The 24,636-nt window shown below is 31.9% G+C and overlaps 1 protein-coding gene across 3 annotated transcripts in view; it reads left to right on the top strand.

Annotated features, from left to right (window-relative positions):
- The window catches only part of LOC131845577 (casein kinase I-like), a 31,226-nt gene extending 14,165 nt beyond the window's left edge, over positions 1–17,061 (top strand). For 2 of the 3 annotated variants that reach the window (XM_059194659.1, XM_059194657.1), the window contains exons 3-9: positions 635–756; positions 2,915–3,109; positions 3,766–3,865; positions 7,597–7,699; positions 9,153–9,239; positions 9,823–9,999; positions 10,496–11,509. In XM_059194659.1, coding sequence (XP_059050642.1) covers positions 635–756; positions 2,915–3,109; positions 3,766–3,865; positions 7,597–7,699; positions 9,153–9,239; positions 9,823–9,999; positions 10,496–10,594 — 883 coding nt within the window. In that variant the 3' untranslated portion in view covers positions 10,595–11,509. Of the gene's footprint in view, positions 1–634; positions 757–2,914; positions 3,110–3,765; positions 3,866–7,596; positions 7,700–9,152; positions 9,240–9,822; positions 10,000–10,495; positions 11,510–14,139 lie in introns of those variants that run through there. The other variant, XM_059194660.1, reaches the window with a different exon arrangement.
- The last annotated feature ends 7,575 nt before the right edge of the window (positions 17,062–24,636 follow it).

Here is a 24,636-nt window from a genome sequence, read left to right as displayed (position 1 = left end):
CGGAAAAGTTACTTATTTTATTTTTACATACATACGTATGATATTTTTTACTATTCAAAGATGTCCTCTCCGATTGATCCCCCGACCAATTCAAACGGGGATCGAAATTACGACGGCCTGAGACGAGGTTCGATCCTCTAGCTGTACTCTCAGACTAAAGTAGTATCCGTCAAGCGGGAGTTGGCCTTCAGCCGCTCCAGACTCCAGATTCTTTTATGAATGATAGTGGAATGGTGCATCCGTATGCGCTAACGGTTTACGTTCGCGGGGCACCAGCGCAGTACAAAATAATAATGTAACTGGCTGCTATTAAAACATTTTTAACAATGTTTTTTAGTTTAGCGGTTTGGCACACCGCTTTACTTTCGATGGCCGCGGGTTCTGTTCCTCACACGGTGTAAATATTTGTATTCATGAGTATGATTGTTTGTATCGGTCTGGGTGTTTACATGAGCATTTATATCAGTTGTCTAGTACCTATAACACAAGCTCTGCTTACCGTGGGATTAGATGGCGCTGTGTTAATTGTCCAGGATAAAAAAAATAAATATTTTTTTATCAAGTATAAAATAGATATAATATGTATGTAGGTATAGTCATATTATGTTCATCACAATATAAATGTTTGTTACAGATGGTACGGCTACGAGAAAGATCACAACATCCTCGTAATGGACCTACTGGGTCCATCCCTCGAGGATCTGTTCAACTTCTGTTCGAGACAGTTCACCATCAAGACTGTCCTCATGCTCGCAGGTATGGCACCATTGTATTGACATTAGGTCGACAGGAGAGATTAGAGATGGATATATATTAGGATTATTTAGGATACATTTAGGATAGGTTAACGTTAACTATGTGCTATATTATTCTAAACCTAACATGCATCGTCACAGATTATATTTAAGTATTGGAATATGTGAGTCTTATATATTAAGGTACTTTACTTGAAATTCCAGTCAAAAAGGCTATGCTATATATATATATGAGGCATAATTCTAGTTATGAGAGTGTTACAGTATGTAATAGTAAAATTAGTAATTTAGTCAAATTGAGAATAGATTAATATTATTTGTTTATAGCCTTACTGAATGTTGAATTACTTTTGATTAAATTTCGACTATTGGGCGACCACTAGAACGACTAAATAAATATCTATATAGAGTATTTATATCAGTTGTACCCATAATACAAGTTCTGCTTAGGACTATATGTCGCCGTGTGAATTGGCTTGGGTTATCATGAAATATTTGCTATTAATAAAGTAATAAATAAGAGTGGCGAACGAAATCCACACCGTAAAAATCGCTCTGTAACAAACGGGCTGTTTTTTGTTTCAAGTTGAACGCACGACCGTTTATAAACAGTGTCGATTGTTAAGCGTAGCCTGAGTCACGATCGTGATCAACAAGATCTCGTTTCCCTCTCTCTCTAACAGTAAGGTCTGGTCGCTCAGAGTTTGTGATGCCGACCCGATGCAAACTCTGAGCGACGGCATGTAACTTTGAACTGACGTACAACATACGGCATTTTTTTTAATATCCGTTGGTTGCCTTATTAACTAATGATAACATTTAATAATTATTCCAACTTACAATAACAATTTTGGTCTAAAATTATGAACTACTTAACAAATATAAATACAATAGTTTTTAAAAGCAAACCACATCAAACTGTTTCAATGTTATGCCAACTGTTTGTTTTTGATCACTACAATTCGATCCCGACCTACCAGAAATGCAAACTCTGAGCGACCGGACTTTAGTAGTGATGCAATTGTAACTGTATCTCTCTGTGGGACTTGCATTTGACATAACGATTTGTTAGGATTAAAAGTAATACAGTTTTTTTGTATTAGCTTGCATCTCGCTGGCTGCTTAATCTCACCACTTCTTGAATGGCATATAAAATAATGCTAACCCACCTGAGATTATAAGCAAGAACCGTCGCCTATATTGAATTAAAATTAGATAAAAATTATTCTAAATTAAAGTAAGTGTACTAACTTATTCGAAGGACTTTTATGACTTATATTAAAATTAGATAAATATTATCGCAAATCAAAAGTATACTAAGATCAGGCCCCTTAAGACCTAGAGAGAGAGACCTAAGAGATAAATAAAAATAAAATAACTCTTAGTTTCACTCGCGGATAAATAAAGATGTAAATATATTACAATGAGGAATCGCGATCGACTAATTACTTTCAAACATTTCTACATTACGTTTATGATATAAGTAGTATTTATATGAATATTATAGAGAATGCAAATATTTAAGTGTATATGTATGCATATGTTTCGGTTCAAGGGTTAGGCAAGGCAGTTGCAGGATAAGGCAACGTTTGAGTCTGGACGTTTTAGTCCTCTAAAATAGCAATGCATGAGCTATATCAGGTTAATAAGTTACAGTTTACCATCAGATGGGCAGTAGGTGGTCAGGTTATTTGCAATTACAATTACCTAAAAATCTGGTATAAGCTTCATGCAAGAACCTAAATATCTTTTTTTGTTATTATTACGTTGAAACATACAAATATTACTCAGTTTATTATACACTAGGCTAACCTGTATCGCGGCAGTACCACAAAAGAATTCCTTGATGTTAGTAACTATTACAGGTTGAGAGTAGAGTACATTTGTCATATAAATCTGTAATGGGTCAATTACGCACGAATAAAGACATAAGTTTGATTTAACCCTATATCGCACTAGGTTAACCTGTATCGCAGGAATCCACAAAATAATTGCCACATGTTATTAACTTACAGATCAAAGGTACTTGGACTTGACATATGTGAGTCCGCAATAGACCCACACAAATGTATTTTAATTTAATTTGATCCTTTTGTAATCTACACCTATAAGTTAAAACTCGTGTTGTGAATCAAATGTTTATATCATTGTTGTTTCAGATCAAATGCTCGGCCGAGTGGAGTTCGTCCACTGCAAATGCTTCATCCATCGTGACATCAAGCCTGATAACTTTTTGATGGGCATCGGCCGCCACTGCAACAAGCTGTACATGATCGATTTCGGACTCGCAAAGAAGTTCAGGGATCTACGCTCGCGCGCCCACATATCCTACCGCGAGGATAAGAACCTCACTGGTATGTGTCGAATGTTATTTTTAAGTCAAAATATTAATCTGTATCTTTACACTTCAAAATATTAAACAGTATAAAATGAAATCGTTTCCGCTGTCTATTCGCTTAGATCTCTTAAACTACGCAACGGATTTTAATACAGTTTGCAGCAGTAGATAGTGTGATTCAAGAGGAAGGTATGTTATTATATGTATAATACATACGTGTTATATTGAATACGATGAAAAATTTTAATTTTTTTCAAGACGGTCTATAGTAAAGCACACCGCTCGACTCTAATCCTCATTACTTGGAGACTATGTGGTTTCCGACAGTGCAGATTCAGAGAGGCAAACATCCGCGTATATTTTTGTCTACAGGCATTGCGGTCATGACGCCCAGTAATATATTATTTTAGGACACTATAGATTATTTTAATAATTATGTTAAGAAAAATTGATTTATGTCACGATTTTATATAGATTAGTATTTTAACAAAATTATCGATTTAATTATAAACGATACTCTTGTTCAGAATGTTACTTGAATTGAATCTAACAATTGGATGTGGGGTATATCCAATTGTTCTTCTTACTTCCACCTTCAGAGTTTATACAATACAATGTTTTGTATAATTTTGCCTTGTGATTACTGAGACTAATATGATTATTCGCTTGCAGGCACAGCGCGTTACGCGTCGATCAACGCGCACCTGGGCATCGAGCAATCGCGACGAGACGATATGGAGTCGCTCGGATACGTACTTATGTATTTCAATAGGTGAGTCACATGACGTCACAGACAATGCTCCTACGACGAGCAACGAAGAATAGATCTTAAAGTGTTATGCATAGGGATGAACCCAAGATTGTGCCTTAGAAAACATTTGATGTGACACTCAGGTGTATATAGCCTCATGGATATGGTACGGTGTTTTGGTAAGATATTAAAATTAAAGTTATAAAATATAATTCAATTATAAATAAAGAAAATCAGTAATGTCACTTAGTTTGTACAAAGGCAATGAAGTGTCGTCTTTATAAATAGTATTTTTATCTTTTATCTACTTCTTTATAAATAAAATTGTAGTGTTTGTAATATTGAAATAACCGTTTTTTGTTACACGCATATGAATATACGATACATACACCAAAATAACATTTTTTACAATTTTTGTCTGTCTGTTTGTTCCGGCTAATCTCTGAAATGGCTGGACCGATTTTGACGGAACTTTTTTTGACAGGTACCTGATGTAATAAGGAGTAATTTAGGCTACTTTTATTTTAGAAAAATAAGTTAAATTCCACGCGGACGAAGTCGCGGGTACAGCTAGTTAGGATATAAAGATAATATTTGTTGTTTTCCTTATTTCGTTTTTGTGTTTGTCTTGTATTTATCATTGAGGCAGTGGTGAGGTGACTGTTAGTATTGCATTAATCCTCGTACTAACATCTGTCGCTTGTTTTGCTAGCACATTATATTCCATATCATTTTATCAACATTTATTAATTTTGTTATTGTCTATTAAAACTGTCATATGTACATCTGAATAATAAGCTTACGTTTTCCTTATAACGTTGTATACATTTATACCGTTAGACAGATTTGAATTTATTATGATTATAGATTGTAGAGAATCATTAGATGTTGGAAGGAACTGTTTTTCGTCATGACACATCAATGCAATATTATCTTACTAATATTATAAACGCGAGAGTTTGTGAGTATGGACGGATGTTTGTTACTGTTTCACGCAAAAACTACTGACCGATTATGATGACTATAGTTAATATACCTCATACATCAGAATAATACATCCCTATAATATATATAATAATATTATAAATGTGAAAGTAGGGATGTTTGTTACGCTTTTATGCAAACACTTCTGAAATGATCATCATGAAATTTTGTACACGTGTTCTTGGAGGTATTAGAATGAATATAGGGATATAATGAACATACTTTTTATTAAATGCGAGCGAAGCCGCGGGTAAAAGCTAGTAGACTATAAATATCACGCGGTCGAACCGCGGGTAGGTACAGCTAGTTTTACATAAATATGTATGTCTGTCAAATGCAAACTCACGTATGCAATGTGTCCTATAAAGTAGAGTTTATTTGATGATAGTAACAGAGGTGCCATGCCAAATTATCGGTACTTTAAAGGACTTTGTTAAAGTCTGCGAAGGTACCCTCGTCTCAACCACTTTAGCAAGTCACAGAACAGCATCTCTGTAAGCAGTGTTAAGATTGGATGGAGAAGAGATTTGGCAGTGAAACTACAGCGTACAGAGGCATAACTTGAGTTGTACTACGGGTAATTCACGATAAATATTGGAAATGTTCGTGATCCTATATATGTATCAAGCGATGGTTGCCAGCTACAACCAAATGTTCCGTTACATTATTTAACTTTCCAGTTACAGAAATAAAACCTTTGTTTATACGTACGCTCTTTCACGAGATATTCGGTGTTCACCCAGGAATAAATGAGTATGTATAACCCTTTTAAAACTGGCGTGCACAATCGTAGACATAAAAAATCATTTAAAACTATTTTATAATTTCCGATTGAAAACGATTATATTAATTTGTTCACTTATAAATATTCAATTTAGTACTACTAATTTGTTTTAAAAAATTTAAGGCAATTTTTTTTATCTTTATTATACTTTAGACGCACGGCATTTACCAAATCTATCGGATGTAAAAAAATAATTCAGGTCTGAAAGGGATATCACAAAGAGAACTAGATCGTCCGCGCGCGTCGCCAGCACCTTGCGTCTTTCAATCGTGCGTGCTCATTCATTGACGTAACTTGACTATGGAGCAAAGACTATAGAGTTACTAGCTGTGCCGGCGGTTTCACCCGCGTGGACCTTATGGCTTGTGTTGTTCTGATGTATAATCTTTATATTTTTGTAACATTTTATTAAAATATAGTCTAATCAGTGTTCAAACCAGTCTCCACAAGCAGCACCCGTTCACGAGTATGACGAGTGTATTCTATGCAGAGATTACTCAGTAATTCCTGCAGTGATATTACCGAGCGTTTTGTTATCTAAAATATACTAATATAAAAAATTTTGTACAATTCCAGGCATTAGAGTCATTGTATATTATGTGTAAATATGTACATAATATACGTTTAAAAATCATATTGCGTATATCGTTGTGCAAACGCTTTTTTTTTGTTTTTCATTTTCTGTAGGTATGTTTTCTCTCAATAACTCGCTTGGTCCTAGGTATTTTAGTCTATATATGTTATATGTTAATCGCATTTATTTTTACCTTCTACGTGCTACTTTGTCTAAGTCCTCACATGTATTGTAATAAAACATGTCCACGTATTTCGTTCTCCCTAATGCTTCGAATAGGTATTTCATGTAATTGGTTAAGCCTTATGATAATTTGTTAAGCCTTAAAGGTAACGGATACACAAACTTAGTTTTTGCATTGCATTTGTGTTATATTAGTTACTAGCGACCGCTCCGGGTTCGCCCGGGTGCAATGCTGGTACTAAATATTTCTACCAACTACAGAATGTCCTTATAAACAACGTTTACAGCTTTTTTGTCATTGGACAGTACAGATGTTTTGTTTAGCGCCGCCGGCCGGGCCGGTACCGACGCACCGCTATGTCCCGTCATTTTAAATCTGTAATATCTTCGGAAATATTCATTTTAATTACATGCTGTAAAGGGCCATATTAATCTATATTAAATGGATAATGTATTTATTAAATTTACTGAATTAGATAAAAATTGATTCTGTGTTGGTTAAAATCTCTTCGTAAATATGCCATTTTTTTCTCGTAAAATGTAAAGGATAAATAGTGGTTTTAAAAAATTGTGGGTTCTCCTTAAGAGATAGGCTTTTTTTTTGTTGACATTTTTAAGGTGTACAATACTGTAGTACATGACTTTGAGCCTGTGTTTGCAATGTGTGCGCCAAAAATGTGTTTATTTACGATGTCAAATTAGAAACCTCTAAATTTATCAGTGTTTACCTACAATATTATGCATGTATTATTAATATAAACCTTCCTCTTGAATCACTCTATTTATTAATAGAAACCGCTTCAAAATAATTAGCGTAGTTTTAAAGATTTATGCAAACATAGGGACAGACAGCGACATTGACTTTGTTTTGTACTATATAGTGATGATAACTTTCTATACAAATCTTTTAAATTTGTAATGTGACCTCAATTCAAGACTAAATATCGATGATATAGCCATGGTACAAAACTAGAGCCAAGAACTAATATAGAGAACTAATTACCTGTGTCCCTCATATCATATAAGGTAGACCATCACAATATCCCTCCTCGTTTATTCCTGGTGAATAACGCTAACTGACTTCTTTCTCATCCTGACGTCATCCACTGATGCCCCGCCATCTTAAAATCGCCAATCATGTACCCCTAGTGGTGGGTTCTCTGTAACTGTATCATTAAAAAATATCATTAACACATTTAATAAGGAAGTGTCGATAATTTGTTACAGGGGATCACTGCCATGGCAGGGATTGAAGGCTATCACTAAGAAGCAGAAGTATGAGCGAATCAGCGAGAAAAAGATGTCCACACCCGTCGAGGTGTTGTGCAAGGTGAGGGTAATTTGATAACATGATTGTTTGTATTCTGGGTGTTTTCTATGTAGATGTGCTTATACTTATAAAAAAATATCTAATCAAATCAAAATATCTTGATTCCTGTAGCCGTGTACAGACTTATGATAAGTTAAATCAAATGTGCTAAGTTTCGTAATGTCATATTTAAAAATCTAATATATCTAAGTATTAAATAAAAAAATTAAAGAACGAATAACTAAACATATTTTTATCTGTAGAAACATAAGGTATAAGGTGTTTTGTTGAGTTTTATTATGCAATAATATGACATATGTGAAGTCACACCAGGAAAGAAGGAGTTTCAAAAATGTAACCGGTAAAAATGGGGGGCGGGGTAAAAAAACATGTTATTCTTGTGACGTAATGTATATATGGCCAATGTAAATGTACCCAATTCATAAGGATGAATTGGGTACATTTACATTTACATTAGACTTGTTAATAAATAAATGTAACTTTGTTCTAGTTTAAAAGTCTTGCGTCACTCAGAACAAAATAACGTTTGTATTTTACCATGCAACCAATTATCACGGCACATTTGCAAGCAAAGTGTACTTAGAATGATTTTGAAGGAACATTTGCGATGAAATTGTGTGAACTTTTCAAGCCAATGAAAGTGTTCGCATAGGTTAAATTTTCATTTGCTTTCTCATAATAGCTATGTTCTAGAAATTTGTAGTAAAACTATTTATAAAGGTATAAATGTTGTAATAGTAATGGTAGACAGTGAAGTGACATACAATTTGATTTATTTGTATTTGATTAAAGAAAAAATAAACTTTGAATATATTATCAAAAGAGTTTCTCAACACTGTCAAATAAAAAGGTATAAAAAAGTCGTGAAGAATGATCAAGCATGAAAGACAAAGCACTTCAAAACATTAATGTTTTCCTATAGGTTTAATTTTGACTTTCTTTAGCATTATATCAACTAAAACACTTAAAAAAGGGCAGTTAAATTATGAGGTCAAAGCCTTGACATTTTAGTCGAATGACAAAATAGAAGACCTAAACACTTCAAGCTATTAAGTGTTCCAATAGGTTCAATTTTCAGTTTCTGTACCATAATGTGAACTAAGTCTTAAAAAGAGCTGTAAAATTATGGGGTACGACGGCATAACATTTTAGTCCTTAAAAACTAACTAACTAACTAACTACTGATTGAGAAGTAGGCCGTCACATGCTGACGTGATCTGTGATGATATTGATGTTATAGCTGATAGTACCACTTTGTGCCTAGTTCCTATGGTTTTATATTTAGTGGGCTAGTTCGCCTTTCCAGTTACATCAAAAATAACTGTCTCTTTAGTGATATAAATTTTACTTTTCTTACCTGTTCAAGACATAATTTCCTATGTAAAAATTAGTATGAATAAACTATTTGATATATTGTATTTACAGGTATAATAAATAATATTTTTTATTACAGGGTTTCCCAGCGGAGTTTGCGATGTATTTAAATTATTGCCGCGGTCTGACGTTCGACGAGTCTCCCGATTATATGTATTTGAGACAGGTATGAATTATATTTTAATTTATGTATCAATGTTCACTGTCTAAGTTTTATAATTCCGACTAATTCTAGAGACGGTTCGCAGCAGTTCTATTAATAAATTCGTGTATAATGTCATGCAAGAAAAGGAACAGATTTTGCTCATTCTTATGAGTGGTAGAATCAAAAGAATATGACTTTAATGAGTGCTATAAAGTGTATTAAGTTTATTTAAATAAAGAATATTCGTGAGTTAGGTGTGACCGAGGTAACAACGTAGACGTATTTACAAGGTGTACCTGGGTTAAGTTAATTAAGATACATAGGTGTGCAGCATCAGATTTGCGTAATACATCTGCGCGCTAACTGATAGCACAACGCGAGCTCGCTCGCTTATATTTATAATCTTGTGTAAGCGGGAGCGCGTTTATATTGCTGTCTCACTCACTGCATTCCACCAGCTGATTAGATAGTATCACATCATATAATTTTCCGTTACATACAACTTACATAGCTGTAATATCCACAAATACAACTAAATTAGTGGTTTCATTACTACATACACTGAGCTACAGGTGTAATCAGATCGTTGAACTCGTGTGTTCAGTTGTTCCGGATCCTGTTCCGCACGATGAACTACCAGTACGACTACACGTTCGACTGGACGATCCTGCGGCAGCGCAAGCAGCACATGGAGGCCGGCGCCGCGCCCGCCGACCGCCGCTCGCCCTCCGTGCAGCGCCGCGCGCAGCAGCAGCCGCCGCAGCCGCCGCCCAACAACGAGGTACTACTACCACTACTACCACTACTACCACTACTACAAACACCAGCACCAATACTACTACTGCTATTACTACTACTACCACTACTACTACTACTGTTATTACTACTACTAGCAGCACTACCTACTGTTATCACTACTACTAGCCGTACTACTACTACTAGCACTACTACTACTAACAGTACTACTGCTACTATTACCCTTACTAGCAGTACCACTACTACTACTACTACTACTACTACTACTACTACTACTACTACTACTACTACTACTAATTACCCCAACGTCCTACTGCTCACGTGTCGTTCAAACTATATATTATATTTATGATTAGCTGCCTTATACGTACGGTCTTTCAAGCAGGAAAGATGCTCACATTGATAATTGACAATGCAGAACCCCCTTCGTCAATTAGTTTTTCACATTAGAGCTGTCTCTTAGCTCTAATGAGAAATCCTTATTATATTTCTTTCCTGTCACCACCACTCTCCGTTTTTAGGTCAAATCAGTGCATGCAACGAACGAGTCGAGCGCTAAACAGCCCGTGAAAGCCCACCAATCCATTAGCCAACTGAAGAAAAAACTCACTACTACCTAACTAAGTCAATCTATACGGCCACTATATTATTAGTTTTCGGTTTACGTTCGTAGCGACCAGAGAAATGCACCAATTGTTCGATATATGAGGAAATTACAAGGTTGATTGTCCTGGATACTTGTTCGTATACATTGGCTTTGATGTTATTAAGTATTTGTACATTGATAGATATTCAAATTACTTCATAATTAAGAGACGATAAGTGCGAACGTCAGCTCAATATCCACTGGGTCTTTATAAAGGTTTTCGATCTAGCAAATAAATATTATATTACTTCATATACTCTTTGAGGTTTTGTTTAGTACGAGCACGCTAAGAGTATTTCACGAAATTTCGTTCGCGTTCATTATAAAATCACTAGAATATATTTAGTTGGCTTTATTATATGCCTTTTTTACTTACGATTCACGGCGTGAAATTAGCGTAAAATTCACAGGTGGATGTACCTGTGAATTTTACGTACGTAGATTTGATTAAATTGATTTGCGAGAAACTTTTCGTTATAGTCAGTGATATTGTGTTATAGAGAGGAATTTCTGTTTATTGTAGTATTGAACTGTTGCATGGTGCATTTCTCTACATAAATTATTGCGCATTCGCAAACAGGAATATAGAAATTATAAATGTTAGTGTCAACTATGAATATAAAGTGAATATTAGTAAATTGTTCAATTTGGTCGATTCGAATAGGTCCAAAGTATGTAGCGTATATAATGGTAGTTTAGAAGTACTGTAAAATTTTATATTATAAGGTTTAAATAGCGATTGAGCGCAGAATGGCATATGATTCAACGTGATTTTGCAATTTAAAGTAATTATATATTTTGTATAACATATTATTAAAAATTGTATAAATTTGAAAATGTATTTCTCGATAAAAAATACAAGAATAAGTTACTATGAGGGAGGTGTTGTTATGTGAATTTTGTGTAAATTAAATTACTTTAATTACTAAAGTTGTTTGACTGAATAGGACGATAAAGGCAGAATTGCCACGGACACCGGAAAATATATAATTATCTGTAGTTATAAAAACAAATTGAAACAACTCTCAATTTGTGAGATATTCAAAGCTACTTTAATAGTACAATTTTGAAGGTATTGATGAATTTTTGATATTATTTGTTAGTTTTACTATAATGTTTAATATTATTTGTTTTTTTTTTATACTACGCAGGTGGCAAACAAGCACACGGCCCATCTTATATTATTATTTGATAGTTTTAATATGATTTTTTATATTATTTGAAAATTTTATATTAGCTCTATTGCGCAAACATTTGGCATTATCTAAATCTCTGATTATTAATACTCTGATGCCTCGATGTAAGGAACAACTCGCATTGCAATAGAATTGTAGCGCGGTGGCTATCCTCATCACTGTAGCGTTATATATGTTGTGATGAGGTGGCGCTACATAATATATTATTTATTGTAGTATGTAGGTAGCGAGTATATCGGTAAAATGATGTACTATTTATTAGACATTATTAACTTTATTGGTAATGTGCTAAATGGCTTATTAATAACGCGTACAGTCGACGCGGAGTCGGGACGTAGACTGATTTTATACTTAACTTAAATCTATGTTAGTGGAGACGTAAACTAATGGACGGGTCTCAAGTGTCGACAGAAATATTACAAGTGTAGGCACAGAATAATAACCGTAAAGAAGATATATTGACCTAGATTAATGCAAATGGGGGATAACGCTGTAAACTCACATACATGTAACAAATATGCAACGTATTTTAATACGACTAATAAAAGGTACTCGTACGCGTTGTATGAAATTGGTGTTATCTATTTACCCCAATTGGAGATCGGCGTGACGATATATATGTATCACATGAACAAGAATCTGTATTTATTCAGATATTTTAGGTGTTTATTGAACTCTTTCATAATATTACGTATTAAATATAATTTGTAATAGTCTTTTAGATTTAAAAATGATTATTTGCATCTCTAGAACACAAAAGAATATGACATAGTATAAAATGCAGAATAAAAATAAATGGCATATGCTGTAAGTAATAAATTAGATTTTGATTATATAATTAGATATCATTATATAGTAAGTTTTTAATATTTACTATTAATTCACCAAGTTTTCTCTTCATTACATAGTATAAAACAAAGTCTGACTGTCCCTATGTATGCTTAAATCTTTAAAACTACACAACGGAATTTGAAGCGGTTATTTTTAATGGATAGTGATTCAAGAGGAAGGTTTATATATATAATACATGTACACCCGTGCGAAGCCAAGGCGAGTAGGCTAGTTCTTTATAAAGTTAAAAGTGATGATTATGTAAGAACCATGCCGAATAAGACAGTATTGCGTTTTCTCTTTTATTATATGAAAATAGTGCCGGATTGATCTATTTATTCAATCTTTATTGAATTTTGTACAATAGGCGGTCTGCTTAGAGTGCAATATACTCGAAAGGCAGATGAATCATTTCACATCGTATGGTAACAAAATTTCTGTAATTAGTTCGTACTCTCATATGTTAGAAGTATTATAAAGAAAACAATTTTTAGTGTAATGGTTATAAATAGGTAATGTAATGGTAATTATTGTCAATTTTCCACAATCCATTGTTTGAAGCAGTAAGTTTTCTAAAAAGATTTATTGATTTATTCATATTATCCCTTATTCATAAAATCTGTAGCATAATTATAACTGTTCCGGGGCCTTTTTTACTATTATTTTAAAAAAATGAGTGAAATTATAAATTTAAAAGTATATTGTTACCTTTTCACAACTAGACAGTTGGACGGATCTTGATGAAATTTTGTACGAAGATTAATTGTTATCACGACATTTATATGGCTTTTATATGTGCAATTGTACATATAAATAAAATTAGAGTGTCTGTTTGTAATATTTATACAAACCGATTTTTACTACATGCATATGAATATAAATATGGTACATACACCAAAATAACATTTTTGACTATTTTTGTCTGTCTATTTTTTTCGGCTAATCTCTGAAATGGCTTGACTGATTTTGACGGTAAATTTATTGGCAGGTAGCTGGTGTAATCTTAGGCTACATTTATTTTAGAAAAAATAAATTTTATTTAAGATAATTATATTTATGTTCGACGAAGTCACGCGTACAACTAGTCTCAAATAAAACTTGACAACGATCCAGCAAATAGCTACTTACTCGTAAGAAATGAACAACAGGTGAATAAATAAAATGGTTTGTAGATATTTGGCGTTTTTATGAATAAGAGTTAGTTTATGTTATTAACACGAACTAATTTTAAGGCAAATAAAAGTATTTACCTCTCTCGACATTTCGACTAGGTTGCATTAGCCCTGGTCACGAGCTGACAAATTTTACCATAAATTAGTTCGTTTTTAAGACCCGGTTAATAGTATAAATAATGTATATTAAACATGAAAGTTTAAAAATAACTAAGGCAGTTAGTTTTGTATACCTGTACTCTTACATAGAGTTCTGTAGATACGTAATATGAATTTTCTTGTTAATATAACTATAACTAACGTTAACATTTTGTTTACAGTGAAAGAGATTACGACGTTCGGCAGCTGCAGGTGGTCCGGCCAAGAAGAGGGCGCGATAGCATATGTTTAGTGAGTGTGCGAGTGTGGTGTGTTGTGCGGGAGTGCGGGTTCGGTGCGTGTCGGCCTTCGAGCGTCGTGTGCGTCCAAATCGCGTCGGATTGTCGTCGAACGGGCGTCTGTAGCCACCAGCGTGCGTCGAACACGGTGTGGACAGCTTTCTTTCGTACTGAGGCCTTTTAATTTACGTCGATAGTGAACTAGAGGCGACAACACTGTCGCCATTATTATTATAAAGAGAATATTGTAAACTTCGGTAATTTAACTTTCTTAACTAATGTCTAAAGATGTATGTAATATAATGTTTAGTTTGTAACGATGAATGTTATTAGGGTCCATGAATTGATGAGCGTTCTCGATAGATAAGTGTAATACGACATTATTAATCCAACGTAACTGTCGAAGCTTTTGTTTGTAGTTGTTAAGGTACCTACATACATATGATTATTGTTAGCGTGTACGTGTGAAAGTGACGACTCTATTGTACAAGGTCTAAAACTAAAATATGAAATTGATAAAACAGTTGAATAGAATTTATTATTTAGGAGTACTAATAGTATCAACTAAATTTAAAACGGGTTAAAATTACTCTATTTTGTTTATAGTGCTCGAATAAGGATAACAGTACTTTTGCTGAGCTAGAATTATAATTTTTGTTTTAGATATAGGTATCTAATCACACGTCAAACTGGTGTTAAAGTAACAGTTTTTAATGGCAATGGGATGCTGCTCTCACATGCGCTAACGGTATACACTGACAGGGCACCAGGGGAGTAGGATAGGATGAATATGAATGAAGTTAAGTGAGGTTGCCCATTGCATGAACAATTCATCAGACAATGACCACGATCGTTTCCAAGGAAACTACCTGGAAGTTGACCTAACATGGTACATTGCTGGCAACACTATCCTACCGATACACTAATGTATCATTTATTTAATCATTATGTATATTACTGTTTCGTATATTTTTATATCACTTATTTTAAAACCAATTATAACTACAAATTTATATTTTTTGATCTAAGATAGGTTATCTTGGATCAATAAATTTAATTTCATTTATGCATTTCCAAATCGGGCAATATGTAGTTAAAATTGAGATAAACCATGACAATTAAGCAAAGGCTGTCGTTAGTTTAACCTACAATACTACTTAATTCGTTCATAACAACAAGATAATTTCAACATATAGACAATGTTTTAACTAAACTATATAGTTTACAGTCCATATGATCAAGATTGGTTTGCTCCAATAAATTTACTGTTAATTTATCGTCTGTCGAGCCGTTTCTTTGGTCATTTAAAGATATTGTATTAATTTAACTAATTTTTTTTGTGTTGTGGCCTTTTGGCATTTAATCAGCAATATGTCAAACAATGATTGCTTTGATATAGTATTCACTTAATGTTCTCCTGAATTATTATAATTAAAGTTACAAGTACTAATGATTAGTTTCTCGTCTATTAAGCAAAGTCTGTTTTGATCATTTACTAAAGTTACTCTGTTGGTTTTTTTTATATCGTTTCTTTACGGTACTGAGTTACTCTTCAATAATCTCTTTAAGTGTATTAACCTTATTGTATTAATTTATAACATGTAAGACAGTGTTCATTTTGGTACAGTACTCAAAGTTAGCATACTAAGGACTCAATTTATATAAATTATTATTTGAATTCGACGCTGTAATGTTATACGTCACATACAATGTTTAAAATGTGATTGTGCTCTGCACGTATCAAATGTATTCACGCATATTCATTGACCATACATTAAACATGTGTGTATGTACCCTAATATTTAGTTTTATATTAGATATTATATTCAATTTATTGTAACAAATACTTGGGTGTCTCAACAGATACACTGTAAATACGAATTGAACGTTGGAGCGCCCGCGTGTATATCTCCACATTATTGTAACTCAATACTGGTTGAAGATGTTCATTAAAATTTAATGATAAAACTAATGTAGGTTTCAAAAAACATAGAAAACGCGAAAAAAAATGTGGAATAAATATGTTTAGTTAAGTCAGTCTGCTATTTCCGTTTCTTAAGAGAGCGGTGATTGTGTCGACCCAATTAACTATAAGTTTTTTTTTAAAATTCTGATAAATTCGTTTTTTATTTTGGAAAGTATAATAATTGAATTGTAAATAAAAGTAATTAACGCTAACACCGCTTTCCTAAGAGATCCGGTACGTATGGTATCGCATATTTTAAATTGTAAATAGATAACAGTGTTCTATACATATTTTATTTTTAGAGCAAAGATTTTGTTTTTTGGAAGGTGACGATGCCAATGCTTCTCACGGAATGACGAACAGCGTTTCACCCCACGAGGGTGGTATTTTTATATGAACAATAGAAACAATGTGAAGCTGGTCATTGATACGGCTATGTGGCGAAACGGACGCCGTACATGTGTATAAATATGGATACATGTATCGTTTTGTACAGTAACTGCTTTAACTTGGACAAGGCATCAATGGAAGATGACATACCGACCCAAAACAATAGGATAAAGGCAACGCAATGATGATAGTAATGATAGAAACCTACTCCAAGCGTAGGTTTCATATGAATTTAAAAAATATTATAGTTGCAGCTAATGGTGTAAAAAATGGAGAATTAATTGTATTTATTCTTATATTTTGTACGTTATATATTTTTTAATATGAAATCTATTTTGAAGTGCTTTCTATTCTGTTTAATAATAATAATAAATATGGATTACTGTGTATATTGTTGTACATACGTATCCATACTGTTTATCTGCACGGCGTCCGTTCGTACGCATCGAGACTCTAAGACGTTGACAACAGCTGATTAAGGGATAAAATTATAATTATTATCAATAATTATATGTCTACTAATATCATTCAACTCTTATACTAGATGTGATTAACTAACAAGAAGTCTATACACTCTATACACCTGCTATATTAGTAATATTAACCCCATTTATACATAAATTTAGCTATTAAACTGTTTTAGACCATGTCTATTTTATTGTGATACTTTTTTTAATTGACAGAAAATAACAAATAGCAGGAATCTTAACAGATTGATACTATATTTTATCAAATCGGATGTTATTTTGTGGAAGTCAATTCCATTAATGGATTTATATTATATTAAATTGATTTATATAGGCGACCAAACTACGTCTCATAGTTTAGTATATATAAATAAATTAACATTAGGCTTCCTAGCTACATCCAAGCCCTCTCGTTTGGTGGCAACACTCGTCGCAATATGCGTGTAAACTCGGTTATGGTCGGAATTTGTTAAATATTACCAAAAGAGGATCGTAACGCTTCCAGTAGCGGTGGCTAGATTTCAGCACTAAATATGTGAAATCAGGCGCGCTATAATGGTTGAGGAATTAAACAAAACAATATAAATCCATTAAGTGAATTAGTACTACTAGCCAAAATACCAGCACTGATACAAAAATATATAAAAAATTATAGCAAACATACATAACAATAATTTGTAAGTGTATATCAACATATAATGTACCTCATGAATTGTTAACACTTACTGCTGAGATATGTAGTAGAAATGCCGGCTGTTTTAAATAGTACCAGTTATATGGACTTTATAGAAATTGAACAGATTTGTCGATCTCAGAACTCGGTTTACTCGAGGTGGAGTCAGCAATTAGTGTTACAATTAACATTTATAATACGAAAATTTCCTTGAGAAATAGTACTGATTCTGTTATTAATATTATACAAATTTTCTACTTATTTGTGTGATTTTTCTTTGTCATGTAAATATTATTTTTAATAAAAACTAAAATTATATTTTTGCGCTAGTATTTTATAACTGTGTACGAGAATTTTATGAACTTTTTATGTTTTCGTCTATTGCGACACAGTAATTTCCCGTACGTAGTTATATTTTATTGTATACTTTAAATTTAGTTATTGTGTATTTGTTTGCCAACGTTGGGGCATAGTCAAAAATGGTTTTTAGCTCTGAATTGTCTGTATACTCTGTTTTCATTGTTCATTTTATAATTATCAATGAAAGCGTTATTTGTTAATCACCTAGTTTCGTTTTATAATGAATTACCGGTTATCGATTATTAACTCGCGATCACTCGTGCGGTTTGGTGGTGCTGGTTTTGAATACCTATATTACCTACTCATGCTACAATATAAAATTTATGATTGATACGAGTGTAACGATGCAAGTGTATTATTAGTCTAATGAATGTAAATAGAACAGTAAATATAAAATTATTTATTTTTAATTTCGGAATTCGCTTTGACAGCGTAACGCGCGAGTGATCTTAGGGTTAACAGCCGGTACATTCGTTTATTACATTTTGTCTACCTACACATTTTTTTTATATTCAATAATGTAAGTATTTGTGCAAAATGAAGAATTTTTGTCATATTTACGGCGAAAAAGTTTATTTTTTGTCAACAAATAATTGATTTTGAATGAGAATAACGTCATCGGGTATTGTCAACGTATTAAAGTGAGCTTATATTATCTGAAAATTTGTGATGCCCTCAGAAAGCATATGTACAACATACTCTCAGTACTAGACGCTTGATAATGTATTGCAATTACAATTGTTATTTGAAACAGATTGAAATTCATAGAATCCGATGTTCGACAGTTACAAACTGGAAAACGTGTGTAAACACAGTGAACTTTATGGTCTCTATGGTATCGGCAACTCTCAAATTCTCATGTAGAATTGTGAATTGATTAGTTTTAATATTATACAAATAAAGTAATTGTTACTGTGTTACATTATCATGTCTTACATATCTACACACTGTACGAAATGTTGAGTCTAGTACAAAAAATGTATACACAAGTCCTTCTGGCGGCATTTCTTCCATGACAAAAAGCAAGATGTCGATTTCAGACTATATAATTTAAGTAATATGTGATCTTGTTTGATTGCGGGAGTTATCAAATGGGGGCAAAATAACGTATGTAGTTACGTCAGTAGTGACTGAAATTGGGGACCGTTTCATGTGATAATATGGATCTCGGTATTCCTTTATTGTTGGTGGACTTATAACGTGCGAAATATAAATATCGTTATTATACCAATCGTCGCTATTTTGTCTCCATGTGAAATGTACTCTTTTAAACTAATAAATTAATAAAGAATTACAGTTGTTTTCTTTCTACATATAGTCCAGACAATTTATTTAATATAGAGTTTTGGATCGGCATGTTTCGGTAGATATTCTTTTACCAAGCTCATACAACAAACATGCTCAATCGAGTCATTTATAATCCATAAATGTCCCTAAATTTTTAGTTCTTTTTAATATAAAGAGCCTTTTTTGTCCTATCATAAGAGGCCATTGAGGCTCTGGGTAAGCTTTAGATCTGGAAGTTATTATAATGGGTACTACACCTGGACGTCTAAAGAAATACGATTATTGTTGGCACGTCCTGACTGGTTAAGATCAGCCTTAAGCAGGTTAAGATCAGATTAAGAGACTTCCGTAAGCGGCGAGTCGATCAGCACTCCCTTTTGAAACGGAATATGGTGTCTCCTCTATAACAGAAGATGAGATCGTAAGTTATTTCAAGAAAACTAACTAATGAAATAGGATTGAAGGTATAAAGACAATTGAACAGGTATTCTGTACCTTGCTTCAATCAAAAATGAAATAAAAGACATTATAATTTTTATACTTTATTTAACATCATCCTCATATAACTTACAGTATTAACAATATATTTTCACATAATGTTTATTAACTCGCTATCGAGCATTGAACACCTAGATCTAACCGTAATATACGAAATACACCGAGCGCCAACAAATTGGATACATAGATAATACTGTATAGGGAGTTAACACATTCTTATGTTACTAACGAGTAAGTATAAAATATAACCAACAATAAAATTGTGATTTCCATCCGACAGTGACACACATGCACGAATAAATATCTGAAATGGGATTCAACAGGTAACGCTAAATATCTACGAAGATTACAATATGGAATTACACTTGTAATTAATTTACAATAATTGTTTTACAAGGTACTATTATAGCTATAAACCTACAATTGCCAGACGCTGTGTACCTACCTATATGACGTGAATTTGTTATATTTAATAAGCGGACTAATCAATATTTTCATAATTATTTACACTAACAAGAATTCTGATTTCATTTATTTTAAAAATTAATAATGAGTGATATATTTCATATTGATTGGTACTTTTTTATTTACCTACCGTTTTTTCTGATACATTTAGAAAGCTAAAGATTACGATATGATTTCCATGCTATAAAATAGTTTTTGTATCATTGCCGAGGAAAGCAAGTATTTGATGTTTTTTTTTTGCCATATTGCATGGCAAAGGTACCTGTACCATACAGCTTGTTTTTCGGTGGGCAAGTACTCGATTGATCTGCCGTTCCGTGACAATATTAATGTAATAATTTATTTAATTAAATTATCTGTATGCTTAATATTGGCCATACAAACAAAACCCTATATCGATCAATCATTACAGGGATCTCATAAAAAGATTAGTCTTAAATGTAAAATAATCTGTTACTAAATAAGATATTTGCTAGTCGCTTTAATATGCTAACTAGACTTTGTTTTGACAAAGTGTATTCTATATTACAAGTGTAACCCTAAAATAATGTATAAAATGACTAGCAACAGTTACCTATAGGTACTAGAGAGACCTATAGCTACTAGAGAGCAAGCACTATATATGAGTAAAAATACGAGTTTTACGTATTGTACAAAATGTCATTCATTTATATATGATTAATTCTATTTTTACATTGATAGTGTTGTCAACCAATAAATAAACGTGCAATTATTGTAACATTAGAAAAGAGACATTGATCTGGTATATTTTTTTATAGAAGCTCAATGTTTCTTTTACGTAGGTTCTAATACTAATAACAGTAAAGTTTTAGAACATTGCAATAATTAAGACTGCATTAACATGTCATGAAGCATATAGCCCATTAAAAATACCTAACGTGTTTATTTAATATTTTGGTCTGTGTTAATAACGATAATACATTTTATAGGTATCTATTGGTGGAAATAGAGATGCATCTACATAAGCAAAACCAAGTTTTACATTTGTATGACATGTAATTATGTAATAATACAAATATTAGTGGGAAACACACTACATACATGAATTTTACATGTATAATTACATTACAAGTTAGTGGAAACACTGTATAAGAATAAAAGCATACAGACATGATTTTAGAATATTATTAGATATAAATGACAAATATCTCAGATATTTTTGCTAATAAAGTCGTAATACGCGGTTTTAAGCATTCAAATATAATGCTACTGGTCCACTACTATATACAAAATATATCTACAATAAATTTTCTTTAATAATTTTTTATGCATGTTTATATTGTAGGTTACTTATATTAGTAATTGATATATAAGTATGCAAGTAAATATTAATATTAGTAGTTTATTAATGTCTACAAACTATGTTATAGGTAATGGGTAATAGGTACAAACAGTAAATTAGTGACCCATATGAAGATATTGTATATGTTACCGTCTGCTAGATATAAGCATAGGAAAAAGATCAATGAAAAATATTTCAAATATTAAACAAATAACTAATCGTATAAAGAGGTCAACATTTGCGTTGTAAGTAGGTTTATTAGTTCATTTAGGAAATGCACTTTGTAGGAACCTAAGTTCTCTTTATAAGTTAACCGCTTTAATGTATTTTATACAGTTCACCTGGTTATATAGCAGTGTTTTTAAGTTCTAATAATTATATTTATGTCCTGTTTAATGGACGATTCGAGGCTGTATAATGGACGATTCACAATATCGGCGGTTGGACAAATAGGTAGTTGATAATCAACAAAGGACTTTTACAAAGGAAGTTAACACTGAACACGTAACCACTTCGTTTTTTGTTTGATGTATACGTACATAGAGTGGACATGCAAAAACAACGATCTTGGGATTTTTTATCATACATTTTACATAGCAAATTGATGTACGTTAGACAAATAACTGACTGTCTTAGGTATCAAGTCATAACCAAAAATTCGTATTCGTCTATGCAGATAATTAGGAAGATATTTTGGAAATTCACCTTTAACGGTGATATATATATGTATGTAGATTTATGTACATTTCCATATATATGTAGGTACCTATGTTCCCATAGGTACCTACATAGGTATAAATGGAAATGAGAAATATCTTACATTAAACATAAGAATAGTATCAAATTAGAGTTTTATATTAAAAATAATCACATTAAACTTAAGGATTATCTAAACATTAAAAAAATTAGCTCTCTATAGAAATTAAATATAATGAAGTATGTTTCTACAAGTACCTAAGAGTATAATACAAAAGAGATTCCTAATTGGAGTAGAGACAGGACATATCTTAGCTATCTTTAGTGTACCATAAATAAACAAAATAAACAAGTTACAAAGAGGGATAGAGCCAGATAGACAGAGAAAGAGATAGGTTATACCGAAATTTAGTATAACCGAAGTGAATTAATATAGCAACTTTATTACGAATTTTCGTACAGACGCAATGTCACCCAATGTTTACCAAGTGGAGCTTGGAGTCCAATTTCTACAGCCAAGTTATGCGAAATTTTGTAAATGATTCTCATAAAGTTGCTATTTCAACTCTTTAGAGCAAGTCTAGAAAAGTTCAAGCTTTCCTAGATGGTATTACGGATTTTATTTATACCATTTAACATTTAGATTATTTTTATATATATTACACATGGGTATATTTAATATAAGTACTAAATTTTTTGACACTAGATGGCAATCCTGTGCCAACAGTACTCTACTATCCTCATCTACATACTTAATTGAATTAAACATCAAATTGACATTAATAATTGATACGTATTCATCATATATTACGAAGAACTGTGATTTTGGTCGTTTAATATTATTTTTTAAGACAAAGTTTGATCACTATTGCTTATTAAATTTTCACATTTCATCAATTGCGTTTCCATAATTTTAATTACAATTTTTTGTATTCGTTATACCTAATATTATATAAAAAAAATATAAATATGTAAGTAATTACAATGAAATGAAAAATATTAAAATATACATATTAACTCATAGAACAATCTATTATGAAAATATATATTGTTTATTATCATTAAAAATAATAATGAATACAGTAAGGTTTACAAAACAATAAATACATTATAAACATATACTGTTTTGTTTCTTAAATTTGGTCTAATGTTAGCAGTCCGGAACGAATTTTTTACCACTATTTAGTACACGAAAAGAAAATTTTTTAATCAAGTAAATAATATCAAAAAGTATTTTCTTTTTACTTTAAAATATACCAGTTAAATTTAATTGACTGTACATATCTATGTATGTAAATAATTTAAAAAATGTGTTTATATTCATACAAAATATTGTAGTTAAGTTAAATACTTAACTATTGTATCATTTCCCATTTTTTAAATACAAAATTGTATTTATTTAAGTACAATATACCTATTAATTATATATATACGTATTGTTAACACTTAATCAGCTCCAAAAGTAGTCGCTTCCACATGGAATGCAAGTAGATACTTCGGTAATGTTAATACATTTTTTTTTGTAATTGACAGCAACTTTAGACACGTCTGTGAAAATTATGTATTACTACATTATATTACAATCCCAACCCAACTAATTATTCTTTTTATATATTGTACCAACATATGTAGATTGTAAAAAAGAGCATTTCAGTCTGCTCTTTTTTACTATCTACATATGTTGGTACAATATATAAAATGAACTTGTGAAAATTAAAGGTTTGGTTCGTAACGAGTAACATTTTTTATAATATAATTTATCTATTCTTCAAAATAACACATTCTATAAGACATTGATAATATATAAATATATATTTTAAATAAATTAACTTATAATTTGAGATAACAAAAAAAGTCTATGAATTCTAGTTAGTTAAGTTTTCCAAAATATAAAATAATATTTATTGAAAAATAAAATAATTGCACTAAAAAAAGATTGCTTTGCGTTAAAATCTTATTTTTAATATTCTGGTCTTTTCTTTTTTTCAACTCCACATATTTGTACAACTCGTGTCGTTCTTTACGCATAAGCTTCCTTATTGTGTATTTTAACTTGTTTGTTTAATAATAAATAAGTAATTCAGTAATATTACGTAAGTGGGTAGTTATTTATTTCATATATTACTCAAATAAATGTGACCACAGAGCTATGTTACAGCTCTACTTGGTCGGCTAGCTGAAGCTTTGGATGAAATCGCACATCCCGTGTAAAAAGGCCGCAACTACACTTGCGTCAAAAATTTTTTATTACATAAATAAAGCGAGCTTCACGGTTTACACCTTCTGTCAAAATCTCATGAAGCTATCGACAAAAATGAAGGAATAAATGCAAAAA

Source organism: Achroia grisella, unplaced genomic scaffold, assembly GCF_030625045.1.
Source record: "Achroia grisella isolate CSIRO2021 unplaced genomic scaffold, CSIRO_AGI_Agris_v1 utg474, whole genome shotgun sequence".
Classification (NCBI taxonomy): domain Eukaryota; kingdom Metazoa; phylum Arthropoda; class Insecta; order Lepidoptera; family Pyralidae; genus Achroia; species Achroia grisella.
This window is presented reverse-complemented; position numbering and strand designations above follow the sequence as displayed.